At 37.6% G+C, this 27,941-nt stretch overlaps 1 protein-coding gene across 2 annotated transcripts in view; it reads right to left on the reverse strand.

Annotated features, from left to right (window-relative positions):
- Positions 1 to 27,941, reverse strand: part of Dennd1b (DENN domain containing 1B) — a 219,998-nt gene that overhangs the window by 157,928 nt on the left and 34,129 nt on the right. For both annotated transcript variants that reach the window (XM_036202682.1, XM_036202683.1), the window contains exon 3: positions 11,928 to 11,971. In XM_036202682.1, the coding sequence (XP_036058575.1) occupies positions 11,928 to 11,971 (44 nt within the window). The remainder of the gene's footprint in view (positions 1 to 11,927; positions 11,972 to 27,941) is intronic.

Raw genomic sequence — 27,941 nt, forward strand, 5'->3', positions numbered from 1 at the left:
CTATTCTGCTGAAAGTGTTTATCAGTATTTCCTGGTGTAGTCTCTTCGGTGTCTGATGTAGAAGCTACTCACTTGCATATAAGGACACTTTGCCTTCTTCCTTTCATATTTGTATCCCTTTTATTTCCTTCTCTGTCTTCTTACCCTTGCTAAGACTTCAAGCACTGTAGTATATAAAGAAGGAAAATTAAGTGCACCCTTGTCTTGTTCAGTTTCCCATTGACTTCAGATCAGGTACGGAGAAGTGGGAGGTAAATCTTCACACACTCAGTGATGACTCTGGAGTGGAAGAAAGGAGTGATTCCAATTCAGTGTCAAGAGAGAAAGCATGATGCTGGTGCAAACAGCTGGATCTGCTCAGGCTGCTGTGAAAGCTGTGCTATCTGAGCTATGCCAGAGAGTGTGAGGACTGCATGGATGCACACTCCCATTTCTCCAGTCCAAAGTCAACACTGAGCATGTGAATGACTGAGCAAGAAAACACAAACATGTGGCTGAATAAGATAAGGACAATCCAGGGCTGAAAACTGAGTTCAGTAGAGATAGAAATATTGAAGAGAACTCAACCAGAAAAAAGGTAGAATTGAAAATATATATATATATATATATATCAATACCCAAACTGGAAAACTTGGAGGAAAACCCTGCAAGTAGAATGGAATCAAGTAGAAGAACCAGTATCAAGACTTGGAAATAAAGTAGAGGAATTTGACCACATAAGCAAAGAATATGAAAATTTTTAATCACAGGAAAGGAACATGCAGAAATTGAGAAACATCATAAAAAGTATAAACCTTCAAATTACAGGCAAAATGGGGGAGAAGAATCCCAAGTTATTATAGAAAGCCACAACTGGCCAAAATGCAGAGAAACACTGACTATGGGGGCCCAGCTCCCAATGAGCCATCTATAACACATTCTCTACACCTAGCACTCAGGGAATTGCAGAGAACAGAGGGCAGAACAATTATAAGAGCCAGAGGGCCTGTTTCCTACACGCAACAGGAAAGCTGAACCTATAAACGCAACAAAATGGCTGCCTAAACTAGCCCTGAAAATGGTAACACCAGGGGGCATGCCAACACGGGTGAGGGAAACCCCACAAGGCCCTGCCCCAGATGAAGAGCAATAGGCAGAAATAACTTCTGAGAGAGGAAGAATCACTCTTTCCCACAGATAAGCCCTCAAATTTGTCCAATATCAAGTGATCAGTTCTAAAAATCTAACATATGACCCATACTAAATGGACTCAGTAGATTGTATTTACAAATTTATATTAATATCTGTAACAATATTAAATAAAAAGAAGCCATGACTTTATGAGGTAGTTGGAGGAAGGAGTGGAGAAAGAAGAAGGTGGAGAATGATTTAAAGTCAGTGACTCAAATATGAAGTTCTCAAAATATAAATAAGTATTTTTTAAAATAAAAAGAAATGTCTGATGTCCTCTTGATGAAGTGCTCCCATAATAATGCCGTCTGACTGCTTAGGCTGGAAGTGTTCTGTCAGCGAGCAATCATTTCTACCTACTTGCATGCTGCTTCCACTGAGAGTCTGGGAATAAGCTTTGTCACCTTTTCATCCTAAGGCAGCCTCTATCTTTGATGACAACACACATTTCTTGGAGATAACAGAAAGAGAGATCCTGTCTTCTCAACCAATCTGCTAGTCTGTGCCTTTCAATGTGGAGTTGAGACTGTTAATGTTTAGTTATTAAACGGTATATATCACTGTCTGACTTTAGTGTTCTGTGATTTTCTCTTCCTTGTTAGCGTAACTGCTGTTCCAGCATGCTTCCGTCTTCCTTTACCCTCTGAGTGTACTTATCTCTTCAGTCTGAAGGAGTGCTTCAAGTATTTTCTGAAGATCCACCCTAGTACTCATGAATTCCGTTTGTTATTATCATGGAAAATTAATTCTTCAAGTGTAACGGACAGGGTTTGGGGGATGGGGTCGTCTTGGTTAACAGCTTCTTTTAGAATTTGGCATCTATCATTCCAAGACTTCTTGGGTTTCAGATTTTCTGCTGCCAAAGCTGCTGTGACTCTGTTGGGTCTGTCACATGTCTGAGTTGTACTTGAAGCTTTCAATATACTTTCTTTGTTCTGTGTATTTAGTGTTTTAACTACAATACAATGTAGGCGGTTGTTTACCAGTTTGGTGTTTTTAAATGCCGCTTGTACCTATATTTGGGAAACATTCTGCTATGATTTTACTCAAAATGTTTTCTCTCTATTTAGCATTACATATTTCTTTTCCTAAGCTCCTAACTCCTAGATTTGTTCTTTGCATAGTGACACATATCAAATGTAGTCAGTTCATACTTTAGTAATTGATGTCTCATTATTATCTGAATGCTAAAATTCCTCCACTTCCTCTTCACGTTTTAATGTTCTGGGCTCACTTTGCTGATCTATTTCCTGTTTTCCAGTTTGGTTTTTCTTCCACATATCTATTGCTTTACTGAATTCCATCTTCACATCCTGTACTGACTTCCATGTTTCATTCACCTCTTCGTTACTAAGTAGAATTCATTTTTTTTATATCTTCTCTGATTTCTCTGAGGGGTGTGTGTGTGTGTGTGTATGATAGTCCATCATTCATGTACTCTCTTTGATGTCTTCTGAACATCATTGCCTGAGATTTCATGTGACATTCTCATTAGAGGCCACTACTGCGGGATTAGCAGTTTTTGCAAGGGCTGTATTGCCTAGGGTTTTCACATTTCTTCTATTATTGCACTGAGACTTGTTCTTGTAGAGTTATGCCACTGGATAAATTGCTTGTAATCACCCTTATTTAATGGAAATGTTGGCAATGTTCAAGAGAGTCTAGGCTGTAGTAAGACTGAGGTATCATTTGGTTCTGCTACACTATTTGGAATGTGAGCATTATCATGAGAGAATACTGTCTTCAAAGACAATCACTATCAATGAAAACACAGTCATAACCAAAAATTAATCACACTGAAGTGCTAATCATTTATGAAATGAAGGAACATTGATAATAATGCAACGTGCAAAAATATATTAGTTACTACGGATGAGTAGGAAGCAAAAGGAAAAGAATCAGAGTTAGACTAGCAATTAGGATTGTGTTGACAGAGAAAGGTACAGAGTCTATGGCCAAACTACCCTGATCTCACTCATCTGATCTCAGAAATGACATGTGGTCGCGCATCAAGAGTACTTGGAGGAGTGAAAATACAGGAGGAATGTGAAGGAGAGAGGTACTGGACATGAGGCAGTCTGGGCTAAAAGTAGAGTGAAAGGACTAGCTAAAGAAATAACTGGAGAGGTGGTAAGGTGTATGAAATAAAAGAGGTGAGCTGAAGGATTACACGGGAATGGGCAAGAGGAAGAGACAGCGGGTCTGTCAACCAGAACTAAGGACATAAAACAAAAACCTATGAAAATAAATTAGCTGCTGCAAAAATACAACTTTTAACAAATTACCTTGCATGAGTGAACAATAGTGCTCCAGGAGACATGGGCTATTAAACAAAAGTCACAGGGCCAGGCATGGAATACTTTCCTACTAGTTTTTGGTCAGGGAGTCCCCAAAAGCCTCCAGGACACCTCTGTTTTTGGCCATTGCCTTTGGTTACCCACCATAACTATATGGAAAGGTCCTGCTGTTAAAGACACCACACACTTCAGCTGCAGGACATATAGAAATTAAGCTTAAGCAGACCAGGAACCTGTCTGTTTCCTGCTTTCATAATGCTGGAAAGTGCTATGCATCCTGCTGGAAGAGAAAACACATCCAAGGTCTTACCATGGACTGGATCTGCATGGTAGAATACTGACCTGCCTGGCAAGATGCACTCACTGATACAAAACTACTACTGTTATATGGTAACCAACTGCTTTCTGACTGGATATAAGGCCTATTCCACAAGAGGGAATTTCATGACTGGTACTATAATCCTCATCAAAAACAGCTTATGGCTGGAAAAGTCAGAGGCCCAAGAGTAGAAGCTGCCATTGCAATTTTGTTAAATAGTCACGCTGTCAAATTGCCTTCTAAATATTTATATTCACAGAGTAGGGTTGTTCTCAAGCTTTTCTAAAGAGCTTCTTTTTGTAGCAGGCAGAAGTTAATGATCAAAGTTCTGATGAGACTGAGTGCTCAGCCCTAAATGGGACAGCTGTATACACACACACACACACACACACACACACACCAAAGCTCAGTGAACATTGTGGAAAAGGGGGCAGAAAGAATGTAAGTGCCAGAGGATGGGAAGAAATGCTATGAAATGCTGTCTTCTGGACATGCCATTCCATCATCTCATGAATTCACAGCAGCTGTGATTACCCCAGGCCCCAGGCCTTACTGAGAAGCTATTGGCAATAGACAGTTGCTGGGGGAAGGAGGATGTGACCACTGACCAGCAGGTTTCCCACGCTCCAAGTGGATGGCCACTCACAAATGGCAGCTCAATGCAACTTAGTGAGCTAGCCAAAAACAAAACAAAACAAAACCATGGAGTTAGAGTGGGGCATGCTACAGGGGATATGAGAGAGGTCGGAAAGAGGTATTTCATATTGTTTGTACTTCATTGTCATTGTATACATATATGAGACTCTCTCTAATTGGGTAGTAAATAAAAGTCAAAAGTGAAGAGAGGGCTGGGTAAGGGCATAGAGTACTAACACAGTCCAGCTTGCATGCCAATTCCTGACTCTAGTCTTCAGGGATTCCTTTCTGGGGCTTACAGATGTCTGTCACATAGCTGGGCATTCCTTTGTGAGGTTGTGTCACAGACACTGGGAACCCTTCAGGATTCTTTGGTGATTCTTCAGGAGTATGTTAGTGAATGCTATGGGGTGACACACATAGGCTGGTCCCATCTTCATGGGTCAGATTGTGAATGGTGGCTCCAGCCCACTGTGGTCCTTCCCAGTATCTATCTATGTTGTTCCTAGACCTGGTCAGTACTGGAGACTTCACCTCACTCAATATTATGATTCTTATTCTAAGTTTTTCCTGCCATATGTAAGATCATAGATTAACTTTGAGGACAATCATGCTAAGTGAAAAAAACATCTTTCAGAAAAATAAATGAAGTATCTGAAATACCAAAATTCACCAAAGCAGAAAGTACAATGGTACTCACCAGAGATAGTATGATGTTCAGGTTATGAGCTGAGTAAGTTCTAGAGAGCTACTACTATACATTTTGCTCATAGCTCACAATACATGGAATTGCCACACAGTGGGTAGATCTCAAGTACTTATTCCTATACAACAAAGGTGCTAGGGAAAACTGCAGATACACCCTTCACCTTATCTATTCGATTGTCCTTAGTGTAGCTCAAACAAGTACAGTGGCCTTCAAGAAAATCACCATGTCTCAAGTCTTCGCCTTAGGGTACCTTCCTAGCACACAGATGAGCATGTGGAAATACCTTATTTAAATGTCCTTTTCTCATTATTTACTTCTTTCTTATACGCCCAAAGCAAGAAGCATGGGCACAAAGTTTTCATCTGGCTTAATTACCTATACATCCTCAACACCAGGTTTACACATTAAACACCAACTTTCTGACAGTTTCTTTAAACCAGCCCTGTGCTTTAGGTTCTTATTACTTCTTCCATGCCCTAAATCTCAAAACTCGGGGCTGTATGACATGATTTTTCTCCCTTCTTATTCCCTAGCTGATCAATAATCTAGTCAAAATTTTTTATTCCCTTGAGTTAACTACATGAATTTAAAAAACAAAAACAAAAAAAAGAGCTTTTTAAATTCTTGCAATTTATAATGCAAACCATTAAATGGCCCTAAATGGCCAGTAGGAGTCTATAAACATGTAAAAGAGGAAGTTTTTTATATATAACCCATCTCTTACAGAACAAAATATCTAGAAAGAGCCATAGCACATACGGTTATCAAACTAACGGTTATCAAACTAACCTTCTCATTATGGAGTCACAGAAACAGCAGGGGGTCTGTAGAAGCAGACATCTCTAAGCAGACATCCTTGTCCTTAAACCTTACCTCCCAGATTCACTTGCACTAGTGAATTCTGTAGCACCACCTTGCCTGAAGCACACAGTAGGACCCTCCTAACTACTTGGAAGATACCCACACTAGAATACCCAGCATAGCCAAACAAGAAACTCTGGCCTTGGAGCTGGGGTCTTCTTGCCAGATGCCTCCTTTCTACACTTGATTGCTCACTCTCCACTAGTACTGAGTTTCAAACCTCACAAGCTTGCTTTTCTTTGTGCAGAAGTGTATCAAAAACTAACTAAAGCTACATGAATCCCTATGTCTGTGTTTTGCAAAAATGACTGCTACACTTCATTGTTGATTTATCCTAGGCAAAAAGGTTTAAGATAAAAATGTATGTTATCAATCAGTACAAATCAAAATAAGCTATAATCATTATGGCTAAAATACAATGGAAGAAACATCAAACTGTATAGCATTTGGATAACTGTTTAAAGGAAACAGAAAATAATTTATACTTTAAATAAAATATTCCCTAGTACAATCCACTAAAGAAAATATATAAAAACCAGGAAGCTGATTTTTGTAAATATATAAAAAGGGCCAAAATTAGTGTTATCCTTAAAGTATTTATACTGAACATCCTAACATTATACTTTTCAAGATTTAAAATGTCTAGCATATGTAAAATCTATTAAAATGCACATACCTAATCTAAATCAACATGAAAATATACCTAATAAATATTGCTATTCATCTGGCTCTTTTAGTTCTCCCTTAATATACAAATGAATTTCTTTTCTCCAAAATACAGCAGCTGGGAATGAAAGAAAGATTTCAAGTGATCATTTTTACATCATATTCCATCATCTTTTCATTAGTTTCTCTGAGCTTTTCTTTGAGTGAGCCCCTTTCTTTAAAAAGAGGTTTCTTTTTAGATCAATCCATATTTCCATAATCCACACTGCAGTTTCCTCCTCATCTCCCCAGGGTGGACTAACCCCCACACCCCAACTATGGCTTACAACTGTCATTAAGCCCTACAACAATAACAAGATAACAAAAGAGCGGGTACGCAGAGGCTAGCTAGTACCATATGTTGACCGAGTTCAGTATTTTTAGCTGCGATAGAATATTTTTTAAATTCAATTTTTTAATAGTGAAGTGTCTTCATACCACTTGTTCTCCAGAACTGTATTTCAGACAAAAGCTTAAAATACTGAGGAGCAACCAACAATACTTCTTTTACAAAGTTATCTACTAAGGCTGTGTTGAGAAAGGAGTGAACACTCACTAATACAGAGGGGAAATCAGTTGAGCACTCATTCTGCTCATCACAGGCCCCCTTCAACTTAAACCTAAAGAATTTTTTAAGACTCACTTTTAAAGCAGCATGCAGATGTGAGCAAGCCTGATTCAACACAGCATAGTCCATGTGAACCAACAGCTTTATGGCAAGTTTGAGAGGCATTATTTCTATCAAGTGACAGCTAGATAAGTTTCCATCTTTTGCTTTATAGTCAACTAACTTCAACTTCTTTTTTTTTAAGTGAAAATAAACTTAGATGTGAAGTTCTGACCTGCCAAAGTAACAAACCCTCCACCCAAGACTCCACACTGCTCAGTCTGTTTGGGAGGGCTGCTTCTGATGCATCAGACTAGATTATGTCACTGTGGAAAAGTCCTTTGTCCCCTCTGCTCCTCTCAAACACTCCGTAGAACTAAAGCTCAACTTGACTTTTCCTATTAAAAAAGTTTCTGTAAAAACCTGTATTTATTTCGCCAACATCACAGACGACTTCACTGCCAGAGGCTGCAGAGCAGGGTCAGACCTTCCTATCCAGACTACATCATTTGGAGAGGTAGAATAGAATCATTTCACTAATGTAAGAACAAATAAAAATAGCCTCGTTCTAGAAGCTCACTGCAATAAAACTTTCCATCCTTAGACTGAGCAGTTATGTCATTTTTACAGGGCTTCAAATACAACATTAATGTTATATACAATGTCAAATGTTTCTTAAATAGTTTTTCACTGCAAATTTGTGAAAGCACAATAGTTCCACTACCAGCGAATACCTAATACATTAAACAAAATTTAGAAAATATCACTGTTTTACCAAATTAATTTCCTACTGTTGGCAATTTTGAACAATTCAAAATATAAAACAGGCTTACAGTAAATTAAGAGTGTGGTCATGTTTCATATTAAATTTTCCAACATTGTACCTGCAAAGGAAATAAATCCCATCTTTGTAATAGTAGTTGACAATCTGATTCTCTTCTGGATACACAGCAACATAGGAAGAACCTAACCCTGTGTGTTCCGACCCAAAGTATACTGACAAGAGGGAATTTATTTCAGGGTTACTACAATAGCTACAAAATGTCTAGAATATGAAACAAAGTAAGCATCTAAATATAATTTTCATATTAATCTCTTCTCTTTATAAAACCTGATATTCTTAAAAATTAATCAATTTGTCATAGAAATGGGTTTGTACAAACATGTACATATGTATGCACATACATCCTCATAAGAGTAATGACATAAAATTTCCTTTCACATCAAAAATCAGTTTGTGACAGTACCAAGCCCAAAAAAGTTTTAAAAATTAATTTCTTAATAATCTATAACTGCTTATAATTATTTTGTTAATACTAGAATCAATAAGTTATTGCCAAGTAATTTAGAACTTTATAAGTAACATACTAAATACAATTACAAAATACCCAGATATCAATACTGCTCCAGTTTTAAATCATGAAAATCTTTGCATTATCCAAATCCCTTTTAAGTCAAACAGGGAGAGAAAAATGGACGTATAAAACTCTAAGTGGTCACGTATGTAAGAAGCATTCCTTCTAAACCACACAGAATGACAGCTACACTTGGTTGAACATAAGAGACTGTGTGAAGTGCCAGGTCTGACTGCCAGGCAGCTAGCTGGCAGCCTCCACATAAGAAAGCCCCAAAAGGATACAGCTGAAATGCACACATGAAAATATGTCCTTTACTATGACACACTGAAAATCATAATCTAAACTTTCCACTTCCTACACGATTTGCTAATGATCGGCATGTTACTAATGTGATTACAGTAACCATGGCATGTGGCCTTTTCTAACAGCCTTCTAAGTGCACTTTTATCTAGGGAAATGAAAGGGAGGAGAAGGAGGAACCATGGTCAGGAAATCATCACAAGTCAGTGATGAGCAAGCTCTCTGAACTTCAGGCTGCAAACTTCTCGCCACATCTTTCATCCATACTTTAATGAAACTCCATTGTATTTGGCATAGCCCTTGAACTCTTTCTAAACTGAAGCTTACACAGAGCTCTCGGACTATACTTCCTAGAACATTAGTTACCTGTATTTCCCACTGTGGTCAAGATAACATATCAAAGTCTATTCAACTTTCTTTATTTAATATGTCACTCACTCAACTAAACAAACATTTATTCACACTTTTTTTATATGATGGCCACAGTGGATTATGGAAACTAGAAAAAAAATGAGAGGGAGGGAAGTGGCAAAGAGGAAGGGAGAGTGTCCTTCGGATATATAAAAGAAGCTATGAAATTACACGCAGGTTGCTGTACAAGTTCAAGAAAGTACAAGAAATAATTTTCAAGCTGGGGTTTAAGATTAAAGTGAAATCTCAGCAATGTAGCAGCCTAAATAAGACCTGGTCCACAACAATAAAGTCAACATGCCCATGTGGATGTGGGAAGTCTCATAAAGTCCCATGACTAGATTAAGAGCTATAGGCAATTAATGACTGCTAAGAGAGAAAATCAATCTTCCCTGGGGATGAGCCCCTGATATGTTATGCAGTCCCAAGTGGTCAACAGTAAAAACATACATATGAGCAACACTAAACTGACTTGTCAGGTTAATATTTTCATATTTACATGCATGTGTATATTAGCAATAGTAGTTGAAGAAAACAAATAATATATGAAAATAGGAGGGTGTGGCTTGGAGGTAGAACCAGGAAAAGTGAGAGAGGGGAGCGAGATATCAGGGGACTCTTGAAGATGATCCAAGTGTACTATACATATTATGAAATGTCATAAAGAAACAGCATTGTGTACAATTAATAAATGCTAATAAAAATTTTAAGACTGTGAGGATGCTCTGTTGGTGGCACATGCCTTTAGTCTCAGTACTCTGGAGGCAGAGGAAGGGTGATCTGTGTGGGCTCAAGGCCAGCCTGGTCTACAAAGCAAGTTCCAAGCCAGTCAGGGCCACACAGTGAGACCCTTTACTCAGAAAGACAAACCAAGGAAGACTGTGAAGCCTGAAGTGCACTGGATTCCTGGGGTTTAGGGGAGTTCACAGTGAATTGCTTCTGCTGTAGACTAAATGCAGGAACACTGGCTGGCGCAACTCACAAACAGCATGGTATTAGCCAAGAAGACCAGCAACAGGTGATCACATTAAATCTACTCAGCTGGACTGACAAGTACATATCTTCAGATGGAGGCCCATAGTTAGGCCTCCCTAGGGCCCCAAAAATTCTAAGGAACAGTTTTAAAGGGAGAAATAAAAATAATGTAGTAACACTTGAAAGGGGACAAGAGGTTGCTTGTAGATCAGTGGACAAAAGACAACTGAGAAGATAAAGAAAGAAACAAGCATTTCAGACTGGTAAAATGAGTCCAAAATCATTACAGGACTAGGAACACACTCAGCTTAGCTTCTTACATCAAAGTCACCCCTTCACTGGAGGGACTTACTTAAGGATATTTATGGTATGTAAAATCCATTGTTCACTAAAGGCTAACGGAACCTAAGAATGCATAGCCTCTTTTTCTTTGAAGTCATGGTCAAGGGCAATAGACATAATCAGTACCTAACACACCTATCTAATTGGCTCATTCAAGTTATCTTCCAATTTGCCATCTTTCATGTTGACATTCTCATCTAGAAAATTATCCTTCCAGGCTGGGCGTGGTGGCACACACCTTTAATCCCAGCACTCGGGACACAGAGCCAGGAGGATCTCTGTGAGTTCCAGGCCAGCCTGATCTACAAAGTGAGTTCCAGGAAAGGCAGCAAAGCTACACAGAGAAACTCTGTCTCGAAAAACCATAAAAAATAAAAATAAATTATCCTCTCACAATACTCAAAGTCATGCATACTATTTCTGAATGAATACTTGTAAAGATATACTTTTATGAGATTTACTTATTGCAGATTGTGGGAATCACACCTGGAACCAAAAATATGAGCTGGTAAAGTTATCATTTTAACAGTGAGAAGACTATTATTATCTCACTTCTTCTTAGGCAAAAGATAGAACTTATTTATTAGGTATTCAGGGAATTTAATCAAAACAAATTAGTGTATATTATAATTCAACCCCAAAATGATATTCCCATAACATAAATTTTAAAATATTTTCCTATACACTCACACCAAACTAGTTCATTTTTGGTCATAGTAAATATTTAAGAAACTACAGAAAACTATAAAATGCCAACCAAGAAATTCATCCTTCAGTTTCCGTCTGATGTCTTCTAAGAAAATAAAGTAATAAAAATTATTTAGAAATAAAGAAATATTCCCAATTCAACTTCTACATGTGATTCGAGAATTACTGATCACATATTTATAAGTTAAACTTATTTCTAAGTATACAGCAATAGTGAGTGCAGCCAATAAAAAATTAATATTATCAAGTTTTTATGACTGGAAGTTTTTTATTGTCCCCAAATAAAAATCCCATAGATGAAAGTGTAAACTTCATTGAGACCATAAGCGCCCACCTGCAATGATTCTCACTATAAGCATGCCTTAACTCACCTACTTAGTCACTTAAAAACTCTTCCATATAGTCTTCACAATTTTCTTTCTCACAGTTTATTGAGAAAAATAATTGCTGCTATTCATACACAATATCAGCAGTAAACAGTAATCATGTAATATATCCACTTAAAATGTTTTTAATTTATATTCCCAACCTGATCTCCAAAGTCCTCTGGGAATTTCCACAATACCACAGGACCTGCAAACAATTGACATATATTATTAAAAGAAGCACAGGAAGATGCTAATATTCTTAAAATGATCAATTTTAATATTTCTAACACAATCATAAAGTTAATTTCTCTGTATTTTATAAAATTAAATATTTTGACATTTAGATTTAAATAATCTTAACAATAGAGTCAAATAAAATCCATAACTTAAGCTACTAAAAATCATTCCTCTAGCAAACTATTTGCATGCCTTGGAGTCTAACATTCTACAATACATTTTAAATTTAACTACTTATAAAAACACTAGTTTTGGCTTGAAAATGAAAATATAAAAGTAGTAAGTAATACTAATAACCAAACATAGCCTCAGAGACTAAACCAAAGCATATTGCCTTAAAATTTCATTTTAAATTCCAATTAAGCGTATATGATGTCAATAATCATTTTTGCTTTATATCAGTTTTAAATGCTCAAATTTAACTCTAAAGTAACTTTTGAGTAGTCGGTAAGCTATTGCATAAATTTAATACAGCTTTTTAAAAATAAATTTGATTTTGTAATCTATTTCAAGAAATAAATGTGACTTATATTTGTACTAATTTCTAGATAAGAGTATAAAAATCAACAGCTGTATAAATACTCATACAAGTTGTTTACCTCCACGTGTCTCAACCCCTTCTTAATGTGGTAAAAGATAGCATTGTTGGCTCTAATTAGTACTAGTAAATATCTTGGCCATGTACTTAATTCTGCCAGAAACAAAACTGAATATTCCAAAGGAGTTTTTAAAGGGTAATTAACAGTGGGTTAATAGCATTTCTGGAAAAAACTGCTGAAACACCATGACAGAGCTAACATACAGATGCTGTCCATCTAAACTCCACCCCAAGTAAAAGCCTCAGGGACCAGAGACTCCACTCTGTATCCAGTCACTGAGCAACTACTGCAGATTATACAACTATCACCACTTACATTTTTAAATAAAAATCAGGGTGCAAAATTCCTTCAACATTAACTCCAAAATCCAATAGACGGCCGGCAGCATTTTAAGCATAAGCTGGCTAGTCTAGTATACTTCCATAGTAGTTTAAACAAGATTTTTTTGTTTTACTTACAAACAAAGCTTGCCTTCTACAAAAATTTTAACTTAATAATAATTAAGGAATTAAAGTTTTCCACATAAATAAGCAATGTAGAACATCTTGTATAAAACAATACATTAGAAATTTATGAAGGGCAACATCAGCTGGTTTGTCTTTGTCTTCATATATATAAAACAAATGTTTACATTTCAGAAATTAATGTAAAAAACATCAAAGATCAACTGGAAATCCTCAGGCAGAATTATCTTGCAGATCCTGTAAATAATTACATCCCAAATTGTATAGGTTCATGTGGTACTTTTATCAAAACTGAGAGCCCATAAAACAAAAAATACTCAGGAGAATCTTCACGAAAAAAGTATGATAGTAAATTACCAGTAATAAAAATAAATCATCACACAGAGGCAGGCTAGTCACACTGCATGGGATGGGCTTCGAGGCAGATATTTAACTATCCCTTTTCGTCAATCACAACTTTAGCGTCAACTGCTATTTCAGAATATGAGCAAGTTATCAGGTCTAAGTAGTGTTACCCTGACCATTTGTTTACTTCTGGCTCCATATAGCTGAATGCTTTGGTTGCCTCACTTTTCACACAACCCCTTGCTCATTCAGTGATTTTTCTTCTATATACTATATTTTACAGAAGGAAAACAAACGACTATATGAAAGGTTTATTGGATTAAACATCTAGTGGAAAATATCCTATTTATTTTCATTAAATAAATCTCATCCTTCAGCAGCATGCAAAACTGCATTAGAATCATGTGCACCCATGTTTTGAAGTGGATTAACTTAGTTACTGCTTACGTGGTTCTATTTCAACTACATGTTTGTAGTGACCTTTCAGAGTACTGCAAAGGAACCAAAGCCCTGAGAAAAATAAGCCGATTTTGTCACTTCGAACAAAGCCTGAATTTTCTCTTCCCTGAGGATTACTCCAGATCCTCAATCTGATCTGTCAGGGCCGATTTTGTGCTGCTCTTAGGGGAGAAGGGATGGGAACTGCTGGCGGGGCTCCTGAGTGGTGACAGGGACGCTCTGCTCGTCCCCCAGTCAGAGTCCAGGGAGACTCCACATCCCCCCAGACGCACTGTTGCTGACAGGAAGAACATGTTACTTCTTTCTCACATAATTACATTGTAAGTACACAAAGTTTTGTTAAATCAGTAATCTTGTAGATAGCAATAAATTACTGTTTGGTATGAGCACAAATGTTTTTAAATTATGTTTTTTTAAATATAAAGTAAGAAAAAGCCTGTAATTTGATATTTCATATTTTCTAGCCCTTAATAAGAAACAAAAATTAAAAATTATAAAGATACTAATGTGGATTATACTAAACTACAAAAAAAAATCACAGGATAAAAAAAAAATCCTAATTTCCATACATAACTAAAATCTCTTTGATTCTGGGGAGTTCAAAGATGAATTAAATATATAGTTTCTTTATTATTATGCATCTAGAAAACCAGTATAGTTCAGATACTATATACTTTGGGAAAAATAGAATGTGCAACCTTTGTATCTTGTTTGAGTGGATTTGATTTTTAAATACATATTGACTTTTATTTTATGTGTATAAGTGTTTTGCCTGCATGTGTGTACTTGCACCAAATATGTATGTGCCTGGTGCCCTGGAGTGTGAGAAGAGAGCAGCTCCCCTGACCCTGGAATCACAGACAGCTGTGCGCCACCAGGTCAGTGTTGGAAACCAAGAGGGGTCCTCTGCAGGAGCAACCGGTGCTCTTGACTGCTGAGCCAGTTCTCAAAACTGTGATGCCAGCTTTGTCCAAGCTTGACTCACCTACATTACAGAACATGAGCAGACAAGGAGACGTCAGTCAAAGCGTGACACGCTCTTGGTCTCATCCGACCAGAGCCGCCTTGGCTAGGAAAGAGAACCTGGAGTATTTCCCCATAATAAGTACTTCCGTGGCCCATCTAAGTTCCACCTCTCACACAAAACTAAACCCTTGCCTTCTTGTTCTCCAGAGCATTCATGGGCAGAGTGTGAAAGACTGTCTAGGTTTACACAAAGCACTCTTTTAAGCAAGGTTACTACAGGACAATTCAACTCAACTCGAAGATTCCTTCACTTGGTAAATTCAAGAAATGCTGCTAACAAAGGAAGGTCTTTTGAAAATAAGTGAATAGCAATTATTAAATAAAAATGAGTAACTTTTTTGAAAATGTAATTTTTTATTATTATTATTATTATTATTATTATTATTTATTTTTACTTTTTCATTTATGGAGATACCATTAGTGAAGTTAAAACAAGATCCCTACCATTTACAGAAAAGAAAAGAGAAGAATTAAACAAAGAGTATATATAGGCAGGGCATGGTAGTGCACACCTTTAATCCCAGCACTTAGAAAGCACAGGCAGGTGAAGCTCTGTGAGTTCAAGACCAGTCTAGTCTACATAGTGAGTTTCAGGACAGAGAGACCCTATCTCAAAAAAAAAAAAAAAAAAAAGAGAAAGAGAAAAGAAAAGATAGAGAAATGTGAGTGTGTGTGTGTGTGTGTGTGTGTATTATGAGCCTAAATTAAGAAAATGCCTCCAAAAAAAAATCATATCAAGTCTGTAAGCATTGGTGAGGGAGGCCCCAGCCCACTGTGGGTGGGGCTACCCCTAGACTGGTGATCTGGGTTTTCTGAAAGCAAACTGAGCAACCCAAAGGGAACAAGTCAATAAAGAGCACCCCCTTCATGGCCTTTGCATTTGCTCCTGCCTGCAGGTTCCTGCCCTGTTTGAGTTCCTGCCTTGACTTCCTTGATAGACTACAAAGTGGAAGTAAGCCAAATAATCCCTTTCCTCCCCGACTTGCTTTTGATCATGGTGTTACATAGCAATAGGACCACTAACTAGGAAAGAGGTCCTGCATACTGACATTGTATTAGATCAAAGATGGTTTGGGCAGCAGAGAACATTCCAGGCTGGAGAAAGAATATGCATGATGTCTTGAAGAATAAAAAGAAACAGGGTATCCTTTGTAAAAGTAAGCAAAGTTTAACATATCAGGAATATAACTAGGGGAGAGCGGGAAGGGATGAGGCTGGATTGCAAGAGGAGTGTCAGCAACCAGGGAGGAAGAAGGGCCGGGAGGAGGACCGCACAGCTGCCGGGCTTGGGCATCAGGGGAAGAGGCGCACCCTTAGAGACGAGTGACGGAAGTTAAACCTCATGAGCGCTGCAAGTCGTGGAGATGTGTCGGCGGCAGAAGGACAGCCACATTTAAAGGTGCAAAGCCACAGGAAGAACGAAGGGCCGAGGAAAGAGACAAAGGGAACGTTGGGGAAGTAAGCACTGGGCAAGACGTTTGTGTCCAAGAAAGGGAACTAAGCAAGCTGTACAAGCTGAGAGCAGAGACAGGATGTTCAGCTAGACGCCCTCATCTTTGATAACAGTATGCATCTGAGCATGCTGACAGGAACCAATGACCTAGTGGAAAGCCAGCAAAGAAGGCACCCAAGGTCCCTAAGAAGGCAGGAGTGGGGTCCTGATCAGGACAAAGCCTGGGGCTTCAACAGGAGGAAGGCTGTTATAGGCTGTTTTCTGCTGTTATAGGAAAAGGAAGTGGGAAGCACAGCTCCCAGTAATTCTGAGAAAAGAGTGCAGAGGATTGTATAAAAACTGCTGGTTCCTCCCCCACTCTCATGCTATAGGAAGCTCTCTGAAGCAAACTAACCAAGGAGGTATGAATCAGTTGCTCAGGTAATACTAAGTATTCAGGTTAGACAGCGGTTAAAATCTGGCATTAAAAGCCCCCGAAGTGGGATTTCCCATTATGGTCCAAGAGCCCAAGTGGGAAAGACATCTGATAATTCAGTCAACATTAAGGTTTCTGTCAGCCACAACTGATGAGGAGAACTTAAATATGTGAATAGTAATAACTACAAATTAGTTATTACATACTAACTTAAAAAAGTGAACTTTTTCAGTAAAATCCATCCATGTTATATGTTATTACCAAAATAACAAATGCATTTTAAAAGGTGACCAATGAATATTTGGAAACTGTATGGCTGAGAAGTAAAACAAATAAATGGAAGCAAATGTGGACTAACAAGATGGCTGGTGGGATGCTGACTCTGCTCACTGCTAACAGGATGCTGCCTTCTGTCCCCTCAGAGAGGGTACTGAAATCTACCAGCTCAATCTATCTTCCCCCACTCTGGTTAAACTAAAGAACAGCCTCATCTGCCTACCTAAGTGTCTCACATAAATATCCTTCATGTGCACATAAAACATATTTAAAGTATATCATTAGATAACCAAAGTTAAAATTATAAATTCAGTCATATCTGCCAAAGTAGTTCAAATTCATGATTGTAATTTTATATCCAATCTGATGGCAAAGGATTTAAGAAATCATCCTACACAGTTACTTAGGATCTTGTTGAAGCCAGAGATCAGAACCATCAATACTCTGCATTTTCCCAGCATGCACCACAGCAAAGCATATCTTTACAGCACTGATGAAGAGATATCACCCATTCTGACCATCCTAGTAATACAAAGTTGTGATTCACACCACATACCCACTCAAAAAAAAAAAGTATTCTGAATTATGTAATATCACATATTTTAAGAACATAACCAATATTTGAAAAAAATAATTTCTGAAAATTGAATTAGAGAACATTCAATCTTAATAAAACACATAGTCACATGTTTGTACAAATTATTTTAAAGTTAGCACACGAGAGGTGATTAACATGCCATTTATCAAGGTCTGAATGAACATAGCACATTGAATACTTCCATGAAGATTCACAGGTGCCCAGTAAACAGGCATAACTGCTGTGGAATAATCCTTCTGTATGCTGTGTGAATATATGCCACTGTGATTGATTTAACAAACAACTGACTGGCCAACAACTGAGCAGGATAAAATGAGGCAGGAAAGTCAAACTGAGAATGATGGGATGAGGAAGGGCAGAGTCAGAGGAGACACCAGGCAGGCACAGAGGGAGCAAAAGATGAATGTGCCATGTTAATAAAGGTACGCCACATGGCAGAGCATAAACAAGGAATATGGGTTAATTTAAATGTAAGAGCTAGTTAGTAATAAGCCTGAGCTATTGGACAAGCATTTATAATTTATATTAAACCTCTGAGTGATTATTTGAGAGCAGGCGGGTGGGACAGGAAAACTGTACTTACACACAACTATGACAATTAAAATTCATATTTCAAAATATATCATTAATACAAAATTTTATGAACTTCTTAAAGGACTGGTGAGCAGTTCTCTCAATATCAGTGTGCAACAAAAGTGTCATGAAAGCTCTTATTACAACCCAGATTGCTGGGTCTTACACGTAGAACCTCTAATCTAGCATACGTGGGTCTAACAAACTCCATGTGTTACTGACCCTGCTCATCCTGTAAGGATCAAACCTGAAGAACTAATAACAGACCACATCCATCTCACAAAGACTAGCATTAAGGAACTTAATCATTGTTAGCTATAAACATTCTAAGCTGTTTCAGCAATTCAGAATCCCCTTTATTTGTCCAGAAGATGGCGTCGGATCCTGCAGAGCCGGGTTACTAGTGTTTGCAGCTTGTTATGTACGTGCTGAAATCCAAACTCCAACACCTCTGATTGTGCAGCATGGGCTCTTAGTCTCAGAGCTGTCTCTCTACCCCCTAGAGTCCCCTTTATTATATGCAGACACATGTGTGTCTTCACAAAACTAGGAAAATCACCCATCAATCACAACACTACCAAAAGCTTTTCATGATAATAAATACTAACATTATAATTCTATTTTCAGGTCCCAATGAAAAGAATCACATCAAAACTGAATTGTTTCACGGCATTTGGGGCTAAGTCATTTTAGCAGCAACCATGGAGGACTACAGTCTTATAGTTACACATATATACATATATGCTAACATTCCCTCTATCCCTAATGAATATGTAAATGTACACGTATTCCACTATCTACATCAGTGTTTCTCAAACTAATGCTGCAACCCTTTAATCAGTCCTCAGGTTGTGTGACCCCCAACCTTGAAATTATTTTCATTCCTACTTCATAACTGTAATTTTGCTACTGCTATTGTAAATGTATTGTATTGTAATGTAAATATCTGTACTTTCCAATGGTCTTAGGTGTGCCCTGTGAAAGGATCATTCAACCGCTCCTGCCAAAGGGATCATGACCCACAGGTTGAAAACCACTGATCTAGATTATCAAGAGGGATCTTTTTGTACCCCACATTCTCAATTATGTGAGGAAATACTTTCTGCTGTTCTTTCTTATGATGATTTATTTCATGCAATTTAAATGGTTAGTTCCATTTGAATAACCAAAAGGATAAATGAACAGAGAGTATAATTGTGGTCATAAAAACAAGGCCTCTGTTTGCATTCTCTATTCATAGTTTCAAGAAAAAGTTCATGCTCTGTAGACAGAACCTTAGAATTTTCTGAATGAAAGAGAGCCCTCCCCAGGCTTTTTCTGCATGGAGACTTAGAGTTCCATGTCTTTGTCTCTATACTAGACACTACTGCAGGCAGGATTAGAGTGTGCATGCTCTACTATTGCTCTGCTGCGCTCTGAAAAACACAGCTCTTTGCTCACTCACAGGGCCGTGCTTTAAAATACATTCACAGTGGGATTATTTTAGTTTGGCTAAGATATTTTCATCAAACCAAATATTAAATAGTTCATGCAAAGAAAAAGTCTAAACTCCAAAGACTTCCTATAAACAGTACCTGACATTAATCACTAATAGTACTCAAATACTATTACACTACCATTAATATAATTCATCATTTAATAATATAAGTTAAATCATTATATATAATTTAAAGAGAAATGAAAGCCTTGTTTTAGTATGTTTTATAATAGCCACTTGCAAAGAAGACCACACTTATATTCATCACTTTACATACCTAATATACGTATTTTAAAGCAATTTTAAAATGTTTTCATTGTTTTTACTATCTTAAAAATGTACATAAGCAATTGTCACATGAGGTCTAATTCAATGTCCCCTTGCTGATGACTTCATTCTAAAAGTCACATGGATAATCAATCTACTTCTGTAAAATATTTTTGGGTGGTTCTGAAACTCCAACCATACAAACCAAAGTTTAATTCTAGTCTTTCTAAATGTTTCTTCTAGAATGATCTAAAATTAGTATCACAACTCAAAATGAGGGTGCTCTTTTTGCTTAGATATTTAGCAAATTCCAATTGGGCAAAGGAAATAGAACTTTAAAGATTCTTGGGAAAATATAAGCCACCACATAACATATTAGTTACATCATTTTGCTTCCTCCATCCCTTTTAAACAGGACCTATTATGATAAAACAGGAACCCTCATCAATCACCTGATAGAGTAATTCCAAACTTAACCAAACAGGGCTAATGGGTGAGAATTGAATTGAAAACACCTTGACAAAGAAAGCAATTTCTTTTCTTCACGCACTCTTCTGAAGCTGTGGGTGACCATGGCAATCGACCATCAACAGTGAGGGGCCATCTGTCCCAAGGGCCCTTCAGGAGAGGGTTTGTTTAAATCAACAAACAAAAAGGGAAAGAAATGCTGTGCCACAGATGTTCAATCTTGATTAATCTATGACAAGGAGCTTACAACCGAGAATCAATGTTTTGACGTTTTTCAGATACCAATCATTAAAAGCCAACACAAAAGTTTTGATAAGGACATAGAAGAAAAAGTGAGGAGGTCACTTGTCGAAAGATGTTCTGTGACACAACCCTGACAGACACAGCTAATAGTACAGCATGCCCTCATCACCTACCTTCCTGGTTTCCTCAAAGGTGAGAAGCAATGCTTTAAGTTACAGCGTTAGTTCTTTGTACAAGATACAACTTTAAGAGGTATATTTTATTCATAATATTCAGTATACTTAATTCTTTGCACTAGTTAGAAGAAATAACTTCATCATTCAGAAATATAAATTTAATCTATCATAAGACAGTTTCTTTTATTCATAATTATTTTAAATAGTGTTCATATTACAGCAAAATATTATGAGTTGAAGCACAACCTTGGTCAAAGGCTTTCAGATTTAACACAAAGGTAACAAAGTATAACATACTCTTACACTCTTAGACATAACAGAGTTTTAGTCATTTCAAAATAAGCAAAAGTTCATGGTTAGAATCATACTAATTATAAAAATGAACTTAAAACTTACAAATCTGAAAATATATTTATTATGCAGAGAATTATTAAAACTATTATTAGGGTAGAAACTGCACCTGTAATAAAATATTACCAAATTAAGCACTCAGCACATTTTTTTCTAGACTATTTTCAAGTTGGAATCATACTAAATGGAGAATCAATTTAACATGAGATTCAGTAAAAAAAAAAAAAAGTTACTCTAAATGAATTAATTTTTCACCTCCTTTATGTTTGTATTTACCAAGCCTAGGTACAGCCTGTGACCTCAGTCATGTGGTAGATTCAGGGACAAATACCTCTGGAAAAAGTCAACTCAGATCTTGCCAAATGTCAAACATCATCAAAGGTTTAAGAAACTAAAATAATTGAAACATCATGTATAATAAACACAGATATAATTTCTAAATAAGAATGATTCAAGACAAAACAAATAATATGATTATTTTTTGAAAGGTAAGCTTTAAAAATCAGAACTTTAAGAAATATAACCTCAGTGACTAAACCGCAAAGTGGGCTGGCAAGAGGACTCTGTGAAAGGGACTGCCACCAAGTCTACAGACCTCAGTTTAAGTGCCCACATTGTGGAAAGAGAAAACTGACTTACACAAGCTGTCCTCTGCCCTCTGCACATGTGTGGTGGATGTGTACACACACGTGTACACACACACACACACACACACACACACACACACACACACACACACACACACACACACATTAGAAGGAGGTCATTTCCTCCATCTAGGTCCCTCTTACAAGGTGACTCTAGTTTGTGTAAAGTTGACAAGAACCAGCACAGTAACAACTCTACTTAGAATTCTAAAGGTCTACACCAAACGAGAAAAGTGTGTGCAATGAGAAAGGAAGAAAATAATATGAGAAGATTTTAAAACTTTCCAAAAACTGATGAGAGACAATCTTCCAAGTGAGGAACCACAAAAGCCAAGCAGGATTCCCAGATACACCTGGGGACATCACAACGAAATTACAAATACAAAGCTACTTCCAAAAACTTCCAAGAAGGGAGAAAAAAGATTGTATTTATAGGTCTGACAGCAGACTTCTTAAAAGCAGCAATAAAAGACAAAAAAACCGTGAAATAGAATACTCAAAACATCTAAGAAAGCATGTTAGTTATTTAAAAAAAACTGTATGAACAGGAGTGTAGCCAAAATATACTTTCAGAACAACTGAAAGGAATCTCCACTGCTAAAAGACATAAGCAAAAGTCAACAATATGGCAGGACACAGAACCAATTTGCACAAATGAAGAGCTCTTCTATATACCAACAACACACAGAGGAAGAGAGCATAGTAACACTCCATTAACAATAGCCTCAAAGAATACCTAGGAATAAACCTAAGCAAGAACGTGAGGGACCTCTATAAAGAAAACTTTAAACCTCTCAAGAAAGAGATAGAAAAAGAAAGTGGAAAATGAAAAGGCATCCCATGTTCATGGGTTGATAGAATTAACATTATGAAAATGACCATTTTACCAAAAGCCTTTTGCAGATTCAATGCAATCTCTATTAAAATCCAAATCCATATCTTATTCATCACAGAAACAAAAAAACTGATCCTAAAATTTATATGCAACCACAAAAGACCCCAGATAGCCAAACAATCCTGAGCAAAAAGAACAATGCTGGACGTATTAACATTCCCTATCTTAAGATATATTACAGAACCATAGTAATAAAAAATAATATGGTACTGGTACAAATGCAGATGCAGACCAATGGAAGAAAATCAAAGACTCAAACTGAGTACACATAACTTTAGCCATTTAATATTTGACAAAGATCCCAAAACATATGTTGGAGGAAAAAAAGTATCTCCAACAAATGGTCCTGAGAAAACTAGATGAAGAAAAAAAGAAATTAGACTCATCTCTATCACCTTGAACAAAAACTAACTCCAATTTCCATCTGTTGAAAAGAGAAGTTTCCTTGAAGCAGAAAGGTTGTAAAAACCAGGATGACTCCAATCAAACAGTGTCTTCCAGGCACAACAAGACTGGTGCTCATGAGAACACACAGAGACTGTGATACAATGCACTGCATCTGCATAACTTCAAGTCACACAAGTCTCATTGTGGAGAAGGAAAAGTAGGCCCAAAGCCCTACCCCAGCCAGGAATCCGTTTACAACTGATACCTGAGAGGAATGGGAAACTGAGTTTTCTCCACTCAAGTGACACTGAGTGTGTACACCAATCACACTCCAGGAGAAGGTGGCCAACACAAAAGGACTCCATGGGTTTGTGTGTGCTGTTGTTTTTGTTATGGTTTGCTGTTTTTGTTTTGTTTGTTTCCTTGGGTTTTAGCTTTTGTTTGTTTTTGGTTTTGTTTTGTTTTATTTTTGAGGGAAAGAAAGAAACAAGAACTTGAGTGGGTAATGATGTAGGGTAGATCTGGGTGAACTTGAAGGGGGGAAAGAAAATGATCAAAATATGTTGCCTAGAATTTAAGTGATTAATTAATTAATTAATTAGATAGATAGATAGATAGATAGATAGTTCTTCCTCCAATCCTCATTAGAGATGCTTCTTTTTGCAGTAGATGGCAATTAACACAGAGAGCCACAACTGGTCAAGGTGCAGAGAAAAGACTGTGGAGTGCTCGGCCCTGAATGTAACATCCATATCACATCCCTCCCCGAGGCTCAGGGAGAACTGCAGAAGAGAAAAGGAAAAGACTCTGTGAGCCAGAGGCCTCAGATGAGGACAAGGAAACAGTGTTCTCCAGACACAACAGAGCACACATGAACTCACAGCAACTGTGGTGCCATGCACAAGACCTGGGAAAGCTCCAGCACGGTCAAATCCTGCATGGAGAGGAGAAATGAACACCAAGTCCCAGGCCCTAGGTAAGAAGCAATTAACAACTGGTAGCTACCAAGAGAAGGAAAGCTGGCTTTCCTTAAGGGTATGGCCCTGTAGGCCTATCATACTCCAACTGAAGGCCACACATCTAAAAGGATGTGGGGAGCAGGAATTGTTAAAAAAATAAAACAAAAGGTAGGTAGGAAAGAGGGCATGGCTCTAAAAGGAATGGAGCAAGGAGAATGTAATAAAAATACATATAATATGAGATCTTCAAAGGAGCAATTTTTAAAATGAGGAAAAGATGAAATAGAATAACTTTGGGGGAAACATATTCCTAGAAGGTATTCAGAATTGTCTTGAACTGAAAATGGGTGTATATCTTTAACCCTTGAGGTCAGCATTATGACTGCTAAGTATAATGCCAATACTTACAACAGGAATAATTTCCTAGATGGGGGAAAATCCTAATAGTCTGAACATGCTTACTAATAACTAAGTCCTAGGACAATTTTCACCAGTTTTCCTTAAAAAATAATTATTAGTTATTGGAGTTATAAGTCAATTGTGGGCTGGGCGGTGGTGGTGCACGCCTTTAATCCCAGCACTCAGGAGGCAGAGGCAGGCCGATCTCTGTGAGTTCAAAGCCAGCATGGTCTACAAAAGTGAGTTCCAGGAAAGGTGCAAAGCTACACAGAAAAAAACCTGTCTGGGGGGGGGGGGGTCAACTGTGCACTCAAATGGAAAACAGGCATTGTCTCGGAGGCAGCTGGACTGATTCTACCTCTGAGACTCCAGGAGCACATCAAGTTTGGGAGGCCAACTGACCATGTAAGACAAACTCATAAGGATGATCAGATATCACTGGTGACAGGAGACCTTCCCTGTGTGTCAGGATCAATTAGGTTCCACTGAAGCAGGCGTGTGCTCCCACAAACTGAGGGACTGCTCCAGTCTTCCAGCCTCCCTCCTAATTGTCCACTAAACATGACAGTACAACTAAATCTCTCTTACAAGAATTTAATCCTTTGTTTCTCTACCTGAAATGGTGAAGGGGAGAATAGGTAGTTCCCATAAGCAATTTTTAAAAACTAGCTTTCTAAAGCTGTTTCCGGTCACTCGAAAATCATTTCCTATATGTAATGTAGTATTCTCAACTTTTGTCAAAAGAACTACCTAAGGAACATCACTTTTAAAATGTAATCCCTTGGCTATGGAGCATACATTATCAGGTACCTGGTTTTTACTTTATTTTGTTTTGTTTTACTTCCCCAAATAAGTTTTTTTTTGTTTGTTTTTGTTTTTGTTTTTGTTTTTGTTAACTTCCCAAATAGTCCCGTGGCTCCAGTGCATATGTTATTAGGCATCTGTAAATTTTTTTAACTTTCCCAAAATGAGAGTTTGCACTTAGAATCACTGCCCTAATCTTTCTGTAAAGAAACTTTCTCAAGGCTGGACAGACAGTTCCCTGGTTAAGAGCGTTTGTTGCCTTTGCAGAGACTCCAGGTTCAGTTCTCAGAGCCCACACACCAGCTCACGACCACTGTAACTCTAGTTCCAGGGGACACCACACCCTCTTCTCTCTGTGGACACCAGGCACACACAAGTTGCAATTACATGCACACAATCAAACACTCATCCACATCAAATAAAATAAATCTAAAAATAATGTTTTAAAGACAAGAAAATTTCTTTTCAAACCTTGTAAGAACTGCATCCTCTTCAAATTCCAATCACTTATTGACACTAATACTAAAACCAGAATGATACACAGATAGTGCTGGTGTAACACTCAAGTTTCAGAATAGACAGCATTTGGGCTTTCACATGTTCTGTTCAGCAATGCTAAATAGTCTAGTCTATGCAGATATGCAAAACTGAAAATCTCTGGAATTTGAAAGACTTCTCCTTCCAGGTCCGTCTAATCTGCCATGTCACCCAGAGAGCAGAGTGCCTCCAGGGATGCTGGAAGCACAAGCAAGCACCGCCGTCATCCTGAGCCACTGTTTCTACCACTTTATGTACTAGCCTCTTAGCCAGTATCTGAAAATGAATCCCATTCCCCTCACTTTAGGATGGAATGAGACACCAAACCCTACAACCCCAGCAGCAGTTTCTCTATGCCTTCTTGTCTTCTTTATCCTCTGTGTCTAATCAGTTCCTAATCACATTAGACCTTGTTGAAAAGTAGCTGCCATCCATGCCTCCTCTTCTGTCTTCATCCCACTCTCAATCCATATCACCTGATGAGCCTTCCTGACACTTGGCTCCTCTCAACCAGCTGCCATGAAGTTAATCTTAAGAGTATAATATGCTTTCCACAGAAAAAAATATTCAGAGGCTCCCTACTGCTGACCTGAACAAAATCTCCTGACAGACCTAGCCATTGATGACTCACTAAGATATTCAATTTTTAACAACAAATAGCTCCATATATTAAGGCCAATTAATTGTGGCGAAGCTCTACACTTCCTGATTCCATCCTTCCTATCTAAATGTATTTCCACCACACTCCAATGTAAATGTCTATGTTTCACACACTATTCCCATTCCTGAGGATTTACTTACACTCCTACGGACAGTGAAACTCCTTCTAGAAATGCTATGTTCCTTTCTGCACATTTCTCTGAGTTCTATCATTACTCTGGACTTAGGCTGTGAGGCAGTCTTCCTAAACTGCAGCCTGTTTCGCTTGCTGGCATGGCTACTGCCCAAGCCAGCAATATTACACTGCTTTATACAGCTACAATATTTCATCTTCTCATAACCAAACCTCCTGAAGACAGAACACGCTTCATATTCCAGATGTTTGCTTCGTTAAAGTAACCTTTTTGGTTTTCTAATTGAAAGTTTTCTTTTTCACTCTCTATTCAATGAACTTACATAATTTCTTCCTAAATATCTACTTATTTAACATAAATTTCATCTTTTTTTGAGAATTACCCATACTGATCTAACATTAGAATCTGATTATGATTTAAAAGAAATTAAGTATGTAGTATGCTGGATGGTTTTTGTCATCTTGACACCAATTTAGACATCTCTAGGAAGACAAACCTCAATTGAGAAAGTATCACTCTCAGAATGACTGTAGCCAAGTCTGTAGGGCATTTTCTTGATTAATGATTGATGTGCGATGGTGCCTCCTCTGGGCAGGTGGTCCTGAGGTGTACAAGAAAGCAAAATGATCAACCCTTCAGGAAAAAGCCAGTAACCAGCACTCCTCCACGGCCTCTGCTTCAGTTCCTGCCTTGAGGTCCTGAACTGTTTTCCTTCCATGATGGACTGGAATGTGGAAGTCCAAGTCAAATAAACCCATATTGCCTTTGCTGAGGATACTCAAAACAGCGATAAACAGGTGGGTATCAGAGAGAATGCTCTGTACATCTTCAGGACATCATCTAAAGTTAACAAGTACATTAACAAAGGAAAGCCACATTACTAATTGAGAAGGCACCCTACTTCATGAAAGAAATGGCGAATAAATAGTAACTAGAAAGAAACTGTCCCTTGAACTTGACCCACATTGTTTTTAGTTAGCCTTGCAACATATATCATATTAGTATCAGAATCAATTGAAAGGGCTTGTATATCACTGAGGTCACCAAAGAGCTTGAATCAGTGTGAATCAAGACAAATGTTTGCCATGCTAAAATTTAAAACTTATAAATTAGCAAAATAGAAAAAAAAAATGCAAGCATACATTTTACTAATCATCAAAGCAATAACTTTATGTGAACAAGTCTCTAAAAAATGGAATTACAAAGACAATAATGTTTCAGCATCATTATAAAAGCAGTTTTGAAATGTAAGAACTAAAGAACTGTACCTTACAGCACCCATATTATGCACTTTAAGAAACACAGGTACAGAGCACAGAATTTAGA

The sequence above is a fragment of the Onychomys torridus genome, chromosome 11 (genome assembly GCF_903995425.1).
Source record: "Onychomys torridus chromosome 11, mOncTor1.1, whole genome shotgun sequence".
In the NCBI taxonomy this organism is placed as follows: Eukaryota; Metazoa; Chordata; class Mammalia; order Rodentia; family Cricetidae; genus Onychomys; species Onychomys torridus.